Raw genomic sequence first — 15,512 nt, forward strand, 5'->3', positions numbered from 1 at the left:
ATTTGTACTCCATGTTCCTGTACTTGTGTTGAGAATGAAAGAGAATTACATAAAACCAGAGACTTTTTTCAGAGTTTTTAAAAGAACAACATGTGGTGTAAACAATTTAACTTAAAATCTTTGAATATAGTAAGAACATTTTTTCAGGTCATCTTAAGAATTATCCTGGCAGCATTTTTGTGAAGAAAAGGATTTTAGTCCAAGGGCTTTCTTTATAATCTTCAAGGAGAATAAAAAATTGTGAGTTAAGTAAGAAGTTGAATTAATAAAAAAATATGAAACTGGAAGTATTTTGTGTTAATGCACCAATAGAAATAATTTGAATGTTTTCCGTTGTGAATTAAAGGTGGTGTTTAGCATAGCACAGTAATAAAATGAAAGTAATTTGAGTGTGTACTTTCCTAGCTGAAATGGATTACCAAGTTTCAGTAACAGTTATGGCAGATATTCAATGGAAGCAAGTCTTTACTCCTGAAATGCCTGAATAAATGACTGCTCAACTCCAGAGCCTGTTGGGTGTAGGAGAGATTCCCAATTTCATGGATGAAGGCTTTCTCTGAAGATTGGAGACAGTACTAGTGAAATTCAGAACAGTTCATAATATTTTAATCATTATCATGACCCCCCCCCCCTTCCAAAAGAGACCCAATTCAAGGTTAATTGTGTAACAGGAGCTTCATAATTTGAGATGTGCTCTTTGTAGTGGAGCAACAGGGAAGACACTCCATGAAAGGCTGATGTGAAACATCTGTGATGATGGGTGAAGAGTTGATTGCATTTTTGTGTCTTTGTCAGGCAGATTTTACAGTTAGTGTCAAATGGAATCAGTGGAATATTGGTCCACCTACTGTGGAAAACAGTGGAATAATTTGGTACTAACATTATCTCTGATACTTAATGACAATTTTATATTAGTGTTTATTTTAGAATTTGTGTAAATACCAGGGAATTGCATAAAGCTATTGGATGATGCAGGTAATTTAGAAAAGCAAAATTAGTGGGGTTTTTTTTTTTACATTTAACATGAGTTTTGATTTTTAACTTTAATTTCTGCCCAACTGTGATTGTCCCGAGTAATTCTCATAATCAGCAGCATGCTTTTAGCCTCCTGGAAAGCTAGGAAGACTTTCTGTAATGTGTTAGCTTTCTACACTGAAATATTTTCATTCTTTCACTCAGTTGTTGTGCTTCCTTCTAAAACTTTCTGTCCTACTCTGGTGTGCTTGGATTAAAATCACTTCTACTTTAAAATTCTTCACTCTTGAATTGCTGGCTTTAATTTAGGAAACTCCCATAGTGAAAGACTTCCTTTATTGTCTTGGCAAGGAGTTTTGTCTGCTTCCATTAATTTTCTTTTTGTATCTCTATCCTGCCAGTTCTGATACTATCTCAGTCTATGGAAATGTTTTTGTGACTGAAATAGTATTAAGTAACATTATTTATAGTACTAAAATTATTGTATTTATCCATTCTCAGAATGCTAATCCCTTTAATATAAAAATACATTAAGTTGCCTGCTTAAAAAGAGCATGGCTGTATCATGTAATGGATAATAGGGAAGAAGCTGAACCACAAAGGAACATTTACAACATTATCAAGTGTCTATATGAGCATTGTTTGCATTCCTGGAAAATCCAGGAGCCTTAATTGTGGACCAGAACTGCTGGTGTTGCTTTTGTACAAAAGAACAGAAAAATGAAGATACTTACCCTCCAGAGCTTACAACAAGTATTTGAAATAAGTAATAATACTTGAAGCCAGGCAGTTTGAAGCATTGGAAGGAAGCTGTGGAGTCATCATTATTGCTCATGATTCATGAGAGTCATCATTATTCATAATAGTGATCATTACTCTTGGTGGTTCTGTGCACCAGTAGGTTAATTAGGGCTGGAGTTTTAATAGACATGACCTAAAAGCAGGGTTTTATTGACTTTCGAGAGAGAATAATGTGGTTACTTGGCAGGTGCTTATGAATATGAATGGGGTCATGGAAGAGCATTTTTAAGGCAATGGTCAAAGTTCTGTCAATATTTCCAAGCACTCCTCCAGTCAAAGGTTTTTATTACATCCATTAAAAGTTCTTTTCATAGAAATGTTATGGTTCAGTAAATTATTTTTGTAAAAGCAAACATACTTTTCACGTTAAAACAGGAAGCTGAGGATTCTTGTTAGGCATGATCAAGCATTTTTGCAGTATCCCTTGCAAACACAGGCACCCAAGTGTCATCTCTGATCCTTAAGATTTTAACTTGTGCACTTTGCTTCTGATAGATACAAAATACATGCCTGTAGAATATATTTTATGTTTTTGCAGTAGAGAATATCTCACTTCTAGAACTATTTTTAGGTGGGGGAAAAAGAAAGTAAACAGGAAAGTATAATACAACAGGTTAGGATATTAATAGGAGAGAGTAACTGGAGAATGCTTTTAACATGTGTCTTTACAAGGGATTTAGGAAATCGATTACTGTGGTAATGTTGCTCTGTTGAAGAAGCTGGCTTTCCCAGGATGATAACATAATGGAAAACATAATTTAGCAATCTGTAGTTCCTTTCCTTAGTGGTTTGTGGGAGGAAGTACTTGCTCAGGAAGAAAAAAAGGGAAATTTCCCCCAATTAAAATGAGATGTAATGATAAATTTGGTAGCAAATTTCTATTACTGAGGAACTGACCCACTATTGCCTGGAATAAGGAGAATGCTTTCTGTTGCATTTCCTCTATATTGGATCACATCATTTGTAACTGATTTCACTTGAGCTTGTTTTCTAGAAGTGATACATTGCTCTGGTTTAAGAATATTGATTTCGTTGTTGCCCGTCTCTTTACGTTCTTCCTTCTAGGGGGGATTACAATGTTACAGAAATTGTGATTCACTTAGAATTTTCACCGGGAAAGAATTTCTGGTGGCTTAATTAAAATCTGGTAAAGCTTCTGGGCTTAATGTGAAGGAATGTAAATGAAGTAACAGAGTCCCCCATGCGTTTTCCATATGTGTAAGTTCAGCTTTGCCTCCTCATCACCACGTCCTTATCCCAGTAGAATGGAACTTTCTTCATGAAAACACAATTTCCTTCATTGAGTTCCATTTCATTGTAGCATTATTATCTGTCATGACTTGAGCACCATTATTTTATGTTTCCATGAGAGAGCAAATGCTTACAGATGGTACAGGAGAGAAATTGCTGATATATTTGTGTGTATTGTCTGCTGCTCTATGAATGTCTCAGTTGCCATCCTAGATAGCTCATAAACAATTTAAACTGAGTGTGACCAAAGAATTGAGATGTCACAAATGCTTTTCTTCCTTACACAGCCAAGTGATTTAAGCCCATAATCAGAGTTTTTATCTCCTACTCTTGTTTTCATCCATATCCCTGCATTTTTTTTTTCCATTTGCTGCTTCTGTACCCTTCATGACAATACCTATAGTTGGAATTCTTGGTAGGGTGCTCTTCTTGACTTCTTCTGATTAATCACAGCTCTCTGAACTTGTGCATACCACATCAGCTCATCGTCATGAGTTCGTAACACTGTGCCAGTAAGAATTCACAGGGCAGGTGTGTGGCTCTCCTCTTCCTCGTGCACTGCATGTACCCAAACTGCACCTTACCATTTGGCAGAACTGTTCCTGACAATATCCTGCTCTCTAAGGCACTTCCATTCAGCACCTCCACAGTCATTTTCTTTGTTGATCAGACCGGATTTTGTTTGATCTCTCAAATGGCTTAGCTCAGATTTCAAGTTCAGTTTTTTTGTCCTTACTTTCAGAATTCTTTATTCTGTTGCAGTTCCTGATTTTGCCCATCCTCTTTCTTTCACCTGAACCATGTAGTGTATGTATAATTTGTATTGCCAAGGTGAGATCTACTACTGTTAAAATTTTATGAATTTGCAATTTATATTCTGTATTGTAGCCTTACATCTTTCAAATTTGCTCATCCTCTTCTTGAGGGCTACTTGAGGACTATTGTTTTAATAGTTTCTTCAGATAAGGAAGTGCTGCATATTGAGAGAAATTCAGAAAGAATTTGACCAGTGAAGACAGAGAAAGCTCCCATAGGAGAAGGAAAATAGTAATTAAAGAACTTTGTGTTAGAATGAGGTGACAGAAGAGCTTAAAGTAGTTACTTTACTACCCCCTTGGGGGATTGCTTAGATGCTCTGTTTAGCTGGGCTTTAAGTTACATATCAGGTCACCAATAATTCTAAGAACTATTATTTGAATACAGATAAAACCCATAAACTTGTGAGATTATTTACAGGGTTTATTTATTTCTGAACACAGACTTGGATAACAACTTGGTTGCTCTGTGTTATTTTTGTGGGTAGAGCCAATGCCACCATTCCAGTACACCCACAGGTGCACACTCACTGCTGAACCACCTGATCCAAAGGGATCCAGTGACATTTTAGGAGATTTTCAAAATAACTGTGTCAAAGCTTGAAAAACTCTTCAGATGGACTCAACACTTCAACTGAGAATATGTGAAATCTGTATCTTAACTAATGGATTTAACCCACCAAATCTTTATAATACTATATAGACGGAGAAAAATCAAACTATTTCATAGCCACTTTATGGAGTTTAACATTATTTAGAGCTGTGAAGTTCTGGTATGAAAATGTCTTCTCTCTTTTGTGGGGTCTGAACATACATCGTTCTAGATGATTTTAGTTTCCTTTCTTCCTTTGTATAACAGAGCTATTTAAATCTTTTTTTTATCTCTTTGGAGAAAGAAGTATGTTATTATGTGTATTATTTAATGTTACAGAGAACTTTGTGTTAGCATATATCCATCTTGATAAATCTATGTAGAAATCTGAGGTATTCTGCATGGCTTTAAGTAATGTCTAGTAAATTACACATGGCCTTCAGGAATCTAGGATTAGAGATCATGAGTAATTCGATGTTTAAGTGATTTTTGCCAGAAAATGTATACAGTAAATAAAGCTCCATCCAGAATTACATCCCATTTTTGCAAAATTCTAGAATTCTATTGCCCTCTGCTGGTTTAGTGTACCTGGCTGTGATTTGGTAGCGCTGAATTATGAGTGAATGGACCTTCCTTTTATTTTTCATGGTGAAATAATAGTAGATAAACAGTTTCATGGCCCACTTTACCACTCATTTTAAAATAGAAGTCAATCTTGAGTCTGGCTTGGTGGCAGGAAAGGGGGCAAATTGTTTTCTTTTTTTGTTGTCGAGATTTTCAGGTTGGAGACAAAGCTCAATTTAATATTTCACCATTTTTTTCTAAAGCAGTAAAATAGAAATCAACAGAAGCTTTGCATTTCTTCCTTCATGCTTTTATGACATTTCCTCACATTTGTGTGCCCAATATACGTGGGTATAATTTTATACTCTAGATCAAATAGGAAAGCCATCCATTGAAATGAATTTTTTGACTGATGTTATCCAGGCAGCACACAGTCAGAGTTGAAAACATGTTCATGTGCAATTATCCCTGTTGGAGTATGTGTGTGTAATGGCTTTAAAGTGAGAGAGGGTAAATTTAGAATAGATAATAAGAGTAAATTGTTAATTGCAAGGGTGATGAGATGTGAGAGAAGGTTGCCCAGAGAATGGGATGGGTGCCCCATCCCTGGAAATGTTCCAGGCCAGGTTGGATGGGACTCTGAGCCACCTGGGAGAGTGGAGGTGTCCCTGCCCATGGCAGGGGTGTTGGAGCTGGAAGATCTTCAAGGTGGCTCCCAAGGCAGGCCATCCTGTGCTACACACACACTGTGGTGCAGTGGGATCTGCAGGTAGGATGTAGATAAGGCTCTGTCCTGCTGGTCAGTCACTGAGGGCTGATCCTGGGGACAACTTTGAAGTTTTTTTGGGTTTAGCAGGATCTGTGTGGGCACAGCATGGATGTGCCTGCAGGGCTGGCTGGTAGAACATGTTAACGTGCAGAATTTGGCTTGCATCACTTGGGCAGGGGTGGCTGCAGGAACTGGTACCCGCTCCTGGTGTGCTGGAGGTGCTGACTGACTGGATGTTTATCCAAGCAAGGACAGGGACAGGGAGCAGCTCCTTAAATTAGCAGTGCCACTGTGTCCTGATGAGCTCTAAGCCGGCAGATTCCAGGGATAAGTGTAACCAGTGGAGGAGAGGAGGAGCTTTGGCATGCAAAGGTGCTGCAGTAGCTTCCTCTGAGGGGTCAGTGGTTCCTCCAGGAGCTGAGGAGGAAGCTTCTCTTTGCCTTCAGCAGCATCTTCCTTCTCACTTGTTCTGCTGCATTTTCGCAGCAAATATATCCAAACCAGTAACTCAGGCTGTCAGTTGGAGACAGAAATGCACTTTATTTCTGTAGTAAACTGTATTTCTCTAAAAAGCAGTGCACTGTTGAGTTTGCCCCTTCATTTCCATAACTGGGAGACACACAGCAAAATCCTGTAAGAAAAGAGCAGTTAGGTATATTCATATATTATTCTTTTTGGTTTGAAAATCAATTTTCAACTTCACAGTCAATAGCCGGATTCTCTGCTTTGCTACAATAAACTTCCTTCTTTAAGCTTTTGTGGTGTAAAGGGTAGTAACTGCTAAATGACCAGCTTTTCTTTATCAGAAACAAGCAGTCTAGATAATTTCATGTTACAGAGACATTCTTTGAGGGCCTGGACCCCACAGCAAGTTGGAGAGTCTTGGAACTGGTGCATATTTCTCGCTGAGTTGCAAATACCATTTTCACAATCAGGAGTAACCAGTGTAGGGAAACAGAGAAAAAATTCTAGGCAGGTGTTACCCAGTACCCCTCAGTAAGGTGGAAATAATGGCAGGATAATTCCTGAATTCAGGAAGTTGCCTGTATAGTCTTACATAGCAAGTCCCAAACTTGCCTTGTGTTCTCACAAACTGTAGTATGTAATTAATTATTTTGATAGGGGTAAGATCTGTTTCATATGGAATTTGGGAAGGGAGCATTTGGGGGTTTTAAGTTTCATTCATCTGTTTAGAGGACTCATTGTCCTTTGCAGAAGTTAACTGATTTTCTATTGGTTGTTACAATTTACACCTCAGTGCTCTTTCTGTCATACTGACAGCTTTAGAATTAGGACTTCATCGGTTCAGAACTATTTTTATTATTTTCTGCTGGGGTCTCTTTTAAGCTGTCAGTACCTAAATCCTCCCTTTTAAGTAGGAAATTCTTTTGCTGCCTCCTGTGTCCATTCTGTCTGGCAGGAGTGAGTTACTGGGACAGAGAGAGAGCACAAATAGCAGTGTAGTTTAGTTGCCCTGTGGAGAGCTAGGTGAAGATACGTTTTATATATGTAGTATTTCATGATGGAAAAAACCAAACTACTGTTCTACTTAAACTGGAGAAACTCTGAGCAAATTCTTTGGAGTGCAGCAGTAAACATTGGGGCCTTTTTGATGTTTTAGGTGACTTCCAATTCTAGGGAAATGGGCTGACTAAGCACTCTCAGCATAGAGAATATAGACACTGCAAACTTCATGGAATGCTTATGTTTGTACCAAGAGTATTTTTAGTCCATGGGTTTAGGCTGCACAGGAACAGCAGTGTGCTTCTTGAGGTTGGTATTGTTACTGCTTTTTTTTTACAAACAAAGTAACCCAAACAAGCAGAGTGATTTTGCCCAAAATAACTGGCAGAGCCAGGAACTGCAAGTCCTGATTTTGATTCTGTGCTCTGGCCACTATCAGGTTTTGCCATTTGTTTCAACACATGCAGGTGATGAGAAGGATAATATTTATGATCACTGAGCTTTTTTTGACGTGTTTTCTTTCATGCTTTTGTAAACAAACTTTTTTTATTTGGTCTAGTAGTTATTGTCAATGTTGATTTTTGTTGTTATATGTGAACATAAATCTCCATTGTTTAAAAATTATGTTTTGTACAGGGCTGTTCATGGTTTTAAATTATGAGCACAGGAAGAGCATCTAGAATCCCTTCAGCTTTCCTGTCTTGTTTGTCCCTGTGTGAAAATAATTTATCTCATTTTTATTTCTTTAGACCCACTTTTAGGAGCTTAAACTTCCTTTTGAGTTTGTGTCAAAGATCACCCAGTTTACTCAACTACCTGATGTGGGTTGAGTCATCAAAAGCAGCTGAAGATGTTGATGGCCAACTCACTCCTTTGTGTGCATTTACTGCACAAATTCACATGAGTTAACCCTACCAACTAGCTAGACTTGAACAGACTTTTTTTTTTTCCTTTCTCCTTTTGTTTTTCCTTCCCCTTTTTCTTTTCTTTCCTTTCCCCGTTTTCCTTCCCCCTCCTCTTGACATTCATATTCCCTTTTTGCAGACCTGTTGTGACTGGGAATTCAGTCCCAGTGAAAAAACAAATAATAAATCGAAGTAAAAGTCATGAGATAGCTTTAGCACTAACCTTTGCTTTCACGCTATGTTGTCCATATTTTTATTCCATGATTTACCCATCATCCCTATTCCTCTGTAACACAGGTTTTGTGCCTCTGGATTTTGAGGTAGGTGAACGATTGGGCCAGGTCAGTTTGTGGCCCCTGGGGTGTGTTTTGTGTATGATTAGGTTTTTTCAAGGGAATGTCCAGCAGTCTCTACAAAGATGAGTAGGACACTGTTTGTGCTGACCTGTTCTGGGATTGAACAGCTGGATCAGGCGTGGGAGATCAGTTATCGTTTCCTGTGATCTGCCATAAGCTGCACCACAACTGAAACTCGGGCATCTGTTAAGCAAACCAGATATCTGCTCTCTCAGTCTGTATTGAATAAACAAAGTCACATTGAACATTATTTGAATAGATGTAGATTTCTTAACAGGTTACCAAGAAATTCCGGTGAAATTCTGCATGATCAAATCAAAATTATACTGCTCACTTTTAGATGGCTAAGCACAACATTAAACAAATTTGAATAAACAAAGTCACATTGAACATTATTTGAATAGATGTAGATTTCTTAACAGGTTACCAAGAAATTCTGGTGAAATTCTGCATGATGAAATCAAAATTATACTGCTCACTTTTAGATGGCTAAGCACAAGAAGGCACTTCAGTGGGGTAAATTCTATTAGCATGTCACATAGAGTTTCCTCAGATTCAGAATTTTCAAGAACCTTTGATAGGGAATAAGCACATGGCACATGATCAGGACTTTCAGTTCATGCTGTACTTGGAGGAGCCTAGTGAGGAAAACACAGTTTGAAGAATTGCAAAACCGGAAATCTGTAAACCAGACTGCAAAATTTTTGGTTGTAATTTCCTACCCTTCCATTTGAATGCCCAAGTGCCAGCCAGGGAAATATTGTAAGTACTGGCTGTTCTGTACAATTCTACAATTACAAATATTAAATGGAGTAGTATTCATGCTCTCCAGGAAAGTGGTTCAGGACATAATCACTACAGTAAAATCTAAGTTCTAGATACTGTGTGTTTCAGGTAATGGGTAGTATTGTGAGTGATAGCCATTAAATGAGGCACCCAGTAATGTACTTTATTCTTCAGGTCTGCTGCAGAAATAATTGTAAGCACAAATATAGATTACCTGCTTCTTTGCTACATGCAGTATACAACATTGATTTGTGGCCTTATTTTTTAAAAAAGTAAGAACATATGATAAAGGATTTCATTATTTGGGTCATTGAAATAAATTTCCTTTCTTTGTATGTGGTTATCAAGAATATTAAACAAGTCCCTGGGAGACTACTGCAACCTAAATAAATAGATGTACTTGAAAAAAATGGTTCATTCATAATGACTAATGCTGTAACAATTCTGGGTTTGTTTGAGACTTTACAGTGATCCAGACCCTTGTGACTTCAAAGAACATACCCAAATTAGCACTCTTTCAGGAACTGGATTTGGGTCATTCAGTTCAGTAAATAACACTGAAGATAACGATTTATCTAATCTTCTGCTGTTGCAACAAATGCAGATTATCGGAAGGACTCAACTGACACTTACTATTGCTTTAAATTTCATTACTACACTTCTAAATAAAATGAGAATTCATTTTCATCTCTTTGAATACTGATTTCTATGTTGTACAATTAGGTTATTAAAAATACTGTGGTTTGTTGGAAAGGAAGATGTTTTATATTACAAATGTGTTCTGTACTGTTAGCACAAAATTCTTACCTCAGTTCTCATTTTTCTACTCTTGAATCAAGAAGACCATGCCTGGCACTGGCATTAGACTTGTATACAACCTTCCTGTGTGTTAATTTCTTGAATGGCACAAAACTGGAGACAATTTCTCTAGGCCATATTGCAGTACAAGTGTTGGTATATTTCATATTTCAGTCTGTACTACTAATCATATATATACACATGTGTGTGTGTCACTTCTGAAGTCATAGCCTTTAAAAGAAATTGAATAATAGGACTGATGTGTCAACTTTGCATATTTTTGCTTTCAGAAATTAGCACCTGGGGTTAGTCAGTTTGCTTACACCTGTGTACAAGATCACCCTATCTGGACTAACCAGCAGTTTTGGGAAACAACCTTCTATAGCAACGTGCAAAATCAAGTTCGTTCCCTCTACCTTACAGCCAAAGATGACAACCATGCAGTGCAGTTGAAACAAAAGGTAGGAGACTCTATTAAAATATTAAAGTAATATTTTTATTCACATATTAACCTTTCCTAGGTTACAGAAAGTAAAGTTATGGTTTTTCCAATTTTATGTGTTTTTCTTTCAGTTTCTCCTGTATTACACAGTATACAATAACATGAGAAATAGTAGAAATTTACATTTATCTGCAAAGCATTATAATTTGATGTTAGCTCAGCTTAGTGTGGAAAAAGCATTTGCATGACACCTAGCTAGTCATTCATTAATTTAACATCAAACTTTAGGTCACTAATATCAGCTGCCAGATTCCTTTATTCTACTTTGACTGTGTGTCATCTACCCAGTTTGCTTTAAGCTATTGCTAGAATTGGACTCCAGTGTATAAAAACATGAATGTTTCAGCTGGTCTGGAAGCTATTTATATAAAAAGCTTCCCTCACCTGAACATCCTAGGAATTTGGAGAATATTGCCAGCATCGAGCCATGAGCTGCATGTTATTTCTCAATCTGATTTATGCCTGTTCTTATTTGAGCTAAGTGGATAAGCTGAGGAGAGCAGCTGTGTTAAAATAAGTTAAAATCAATAAACCACTCTGAAGAAACATGGAAGATTGGATGGCATAAGAAAGACCTTAAAAGCAATGATGTTATTTAGACCTCCCCACATAGTGCTACTGGTGCATTTCAGTAAACTGCTCTCAAAGCTCAGTTCCCATAATCATAACTCTCTTTAAACCCTATTGAGGGTAGTTATTTGCTATTTCTTTTTAAATGAGTATATAATTTAAGTAACTGAAGAAGTTTAATTAGCATTGTAATAAATAAAGCTTTGGCTAAGCATTGTTTTTTAAGTTGTAGCTTTATCTTTTCTTCTGTGTCTTTATATTTCTTTCTATGTGTCTTCCAGGAGAAACCTCCTGCAGACCAGGAGAAGACAGCAATGGACCTGGCTGCTGAGCAGCTGAGATTATGGCCAACCCTTAATAAACAGACACAGCAGGAGCTGGTCCAGAATGAGGAAAGCACAGTTTTCAGCCAGGCCATTCATTTTGCCAACCTCATGGTCTACCTGCTGGTACCACTGGATACAAGTAAGAACAAGCTGCTGAGGACATCAGCCACTGGGGACTGGGAGAGTGGAAGCAACAGCATTGTCACAAACAGGTGGGTACCCCAGGCCAGGGCTCATCCAGCAGGATGGGCCACAGTTTGCACGATGGCTGTACTCTAAATACCAGATTGTTTCAGCATCTTCACTTCCTTTCAAGTTCAGTAGTTGAGTAGAAGTCTAACATGATTCCTCTCAAATAACAGAATTCTGTCTGGAGTGATTCCATTGAAAGAAACATTGTATTGTCCCAGTAAGAATTTTTAATCTAGTAATGCAGATGTTGAAGACAAACATGGGGTTTGGTGAGAAAGAAAACAGCAGCCTCAAACCCGCTCTGTTAGTTTTTATATAACTTGAAAAACCACTGTATGAACTTAAAATCAAGAAAACATTTGTATAGCATCTATAAAATCATCATTTCTGGGCAACAGCTGCAAAGGAGGAAAGGCACTGAGGTCACAAAAAGCAAGAGGACTAAACCACAATGGCAAAGGTTAAATTACTAAGGAAGCAGTAGGAGTATAACACCAGTTCCATTCATTCCCTAGCATGCAAATCCAGGACATTTCATAACAAGCCTTCCTCCCTCTTTGTTTATTGTCTTCATTATCACCTCTCTGTACAAATTCTCACTTGATAAAATGATAGAACACTATGTGAGTACTGGCATCAAGTAAAAGACTATCAGGATGAAGCTCCCCATGGAGTTACTAATTTCTGCTGACTACACACCTCTAATCTCAGGCATTAGGATGTGCTCGGTAGACTGCTTGTGGTGTATGTTGCAATCTATGAATTTGGCCCCAAATATTATAATGGGAGGCATTTTTAGACATTCAAAGTACATCTCCCACTGACTTGCTTGCTTATCTAATGCACAAAAATTTTTTCTTAGAATCTTTTTAGCTTTTGATTGCTTTGCTCTGTAACCTAAATATACATTTAATGATTTTCTTTATGTAACTGGATATTTGCTTACCACGGGTTGCAAATTCTTTACTTGATTTTATGAAGGGAAGACATAGAGCTCACTTCCAAAAAGCTGTTTTTTCTCTTCTGGGCCTGTCTGTGCTGGACTCATGGAGAGAAAATTGTCCTATGTCATCATTCATGAAGTTTTGGCAATGAAAGTACAATGTAGTTGTGGTACCACCATATGCTTTCTGCACGATTTGTGAATTGTAACTAGGAAACACCCACACAGCTTGTCAGTGTCTGTTCAAGTGTCACATGTGCATCACCAGCTGAATTGTTCACACTTGTTGCTGCTTTTATTTCTGCTCTTAGCATTGCAGGCAGTGTTGCAGAGAGTTATGACACTGAGAGTGGGTTTGAGGACTCCGAGAACAATGATGTTGCAAACGCAGTCGTGCGCTTCATCACCAGATTTATTGACAAGGTTTGCACAGAAAGTGGGGTCACACAGGATCACATCAAGGGTCTGCACTGCATGATACCAGGTAGGAATTGTCACAAAGAGGTGCTTTATAGTCCTTTTTCTTTTCCTGATTAAACAAATGCACTTTCTAATTTGAGTTACCTTCAGATAAGTTAGAGTGTTAGATTTCTTTTCCAGACTCTAATTGCTGTTGAATGTCAGATAATTCTTTCCTTGATGTCAAAATTTGAGAATTTCAGAATTATCAGAGTTTTAATTTCAAGGCAGTTTTCTCTTTCCCATTGAGTAAGACTTCATTTGTGATGCTCCTGCTTTCCAGGCATTGTAGCAATGCACATAGAGACTCTGGAGGCTGTCCATCGTGAGAGTAGGAGGCTTCCACCAATACAGAAGGCAAGTGTTATGAAACATATTTGTATTCTTTACAAGTATTAGAATCATTAAATCTAGTCATCTTTTTTTTTCCTCTCATAATGTTGTGAGGAAATATCAAAACATTAAAAGAAAATTTCCACTAGTGATAAATCAAGTGCTTGGCTTTGGTCTCATGAAATATGAAACTAGTAGAGCCAGACTTCTGATCATAAACAAGCTGTTGCATGCCCACTGCTTTTTGTGACCCATTTCTCTTCCTTGAGTCCCAACTCCATCTCCTTTCTTTGGCTAAGTGTCATAACAATTTTGTTTTTAAGTTTTTAAAACCAAATATTATTACTAGCCTGAGGGATAACCCTGATTTACACTTACACTTCCATTTATTTGCATCAGCCCAAAATTCTACGGCCAACTTTACTGCCAGGAGAAGAATTTGTTTGTGAAGGTCTCCGTGTGCTGCTGGATCCTGATGGCAGAGAGGAAGCCACAGGAGGACTGCTTGGAGGTCCTCATATCCTCCCTGCTGAAGGAGCTTTGTTCCTTACCACTTACAGAATTATATTTAAAGGCACTCCTCATGATCAACTGGGTAAGAAAATCCAAACAGTGGTAACTGTGGTCCTTCAGATAGGCAGGATTTTGAGCTGGCCTGTCCACCTATTCAAGCATCAACATCATTAAACAGTTTTTTTCAGACACTGGAAGCAAGTGAAAGGAAAATATTTATGAGTTGGTATTCTACGTAAAATTATTCCTTGGAAATAACAGTATTTTCTTAATATGTCAGCTCTTCTGAATGATATTTTTTCATAGTTTAACATGTGCTATTTCTAAGTAGATTGCCAGTCAGAAGTATAAAGTGGAAAGTTCACGGTCATATGTAAAGATATCAAAGTATATAATTTCTGTTTATAAGTTATATATTGCATTATGAAATCTGAATAACCTTGAAATTGTTTCTTTACCCCCTACCACCCTAGGTTTTGGGGGTGCATTTCCATTGTGTAGAAACACTCAGAAGAAAGGAGAGTATTTTTCTAACCGTCACAGCTGAAATAGAGTAGAAATTCAGATTACAAATGACACTTTAGGAATTTGCCAACTTTTCAGGTATTTTGCCTGAAATTAATCCTGTACCATCATGTTCATGTTGCTTTGTACTTATTCACTCTTGATTATTCCAGTGCAGAGGTTGTGTGGTCTGACAAGTGTCTGTGTTGTGTCCTCAGTTGGGGAGCAGACCGTGATCCGGAGCTTTCCCATCGCCTCCATGACCAAGGAGAAGAAGATCAGTATCCAGAACCAGCTGCAGCAGAGCATGCAGGAGGGGCTGCAGATCAGTTCAGCCACTTTTCAGGTAAAAGGAAGTTTTGTGAAAATTTATGTGGCTGCAGGCAGCTCAGAATATTTACGAGCAGCACTTTGCCCTGGTATTCGTGAGGAGTCCGGTTCTCTGCCCTGTGAGGTCAATAGACAAGGCAGAGCTCATAGAAACCCTGGCATTTCTTGGCCCCCTTGATATTTACAGAGGGTTGCTGTTTTCACATTGGATTTTTTCACTGCTTTCCTCACCTATTTTGGAACCAGAAAAGGGCTGGTTTGGGTCCAGAATCCCTGCATGTAAGTAGAGGCCTAGGGTGGCTAGTGAGAACCTGCTTCCTCTCTCCTCCAGCTACATGGAATCAATATGGAAAAGCTCTGAGTGTTGATTTCTACTCAAGGTTTGTCACTTCACCAGCTTTCTGTTAAAATCCATGGCAGAAAGTCATGGCATGTTGCACAGGGAAGCTGCACTTCCAGTAAGCTTTAGGGTAGAACCAATGAGCCTCTATCTGACAGGCACAGATCCTGGATTTTTCTGTAGGATCCCCATCAGTGTGTTCAGCAGAAGTGTGTATTGCAGGGCAATTGATAGAGATGGACTTGTAAAAATCAGGAATCCTGCAGTCTTTCTTGAGTTTTCCTTCTTGGTTTTGATCTTATCTGTGGTCAAACCCTGAGAGATCAAAAGCTGCGAGCAAAGAATTCTCTATCATGGACTGAAAATAGACTGCAGTGCTGAAGATACGAAATACTTTGCTGGGTTGACTGACTGCAGAAGTGTA

The 15,512-nt window shown here is 38.1% G+C and overlaps 1 protein-coding gene across 6 annotated transcripts in view; it reads left to right on the top strand.

Annotated features, from left to right (window-relative positions):
• The window catches only part of SBF2 (SET binding factor 2), a 236,072-nt gene that overhangs the window by 175,479 nt on the left and 45,081 nt on the right, over positions 1 to 15,512 (top strand). For all 6 annotated transcript variants that reach the window (XM_038139505.1, XM_038139508.1, XM_038139510.1 and 3 more), the window contains exons 18-23: positions 10,367 to 10,537; positions 11,430 to 11,686; positions 12,921 to 13,093; positions 13,352 to 13,425; positions 13,801 to 13,996; positions 14,637 to 14,764. In XM_038139505.1, the coding sequence (XP_037995433.1) occupies positions 10,367 to 10,537; positions 11,430 to 11,686; positions 12,921 to 13,093; positions 13,352 to 13,425; positions 13,801 to 13,996; positions 14,637 to 14,764 (999 nt within the window). The remainder of the gene's footprint in view (positions 1 to 10,366; positions 10,538 to 11,429; positions 11,687 to 12,920; positions 13,094 to 13,351; positions 13,426 to 13,800; positions 13,997 to 14,636; positions 14,765 to 15,512) is intronic.

Source organism: Motacilla alba, chromosome 5, assembly GCF_015832195.1.
Source record: "Motacilla alba alba isolate MOTALB_02 chromosome 5, Motacilla_alba_V1.0_pri, whole genome shotgun sequence".
Lineage (NCBI taxonomy): Eukaryota > Metazoa > Chordata > Aves > Passeriformes > Motacillidae > Motacilla > Motacilla alba.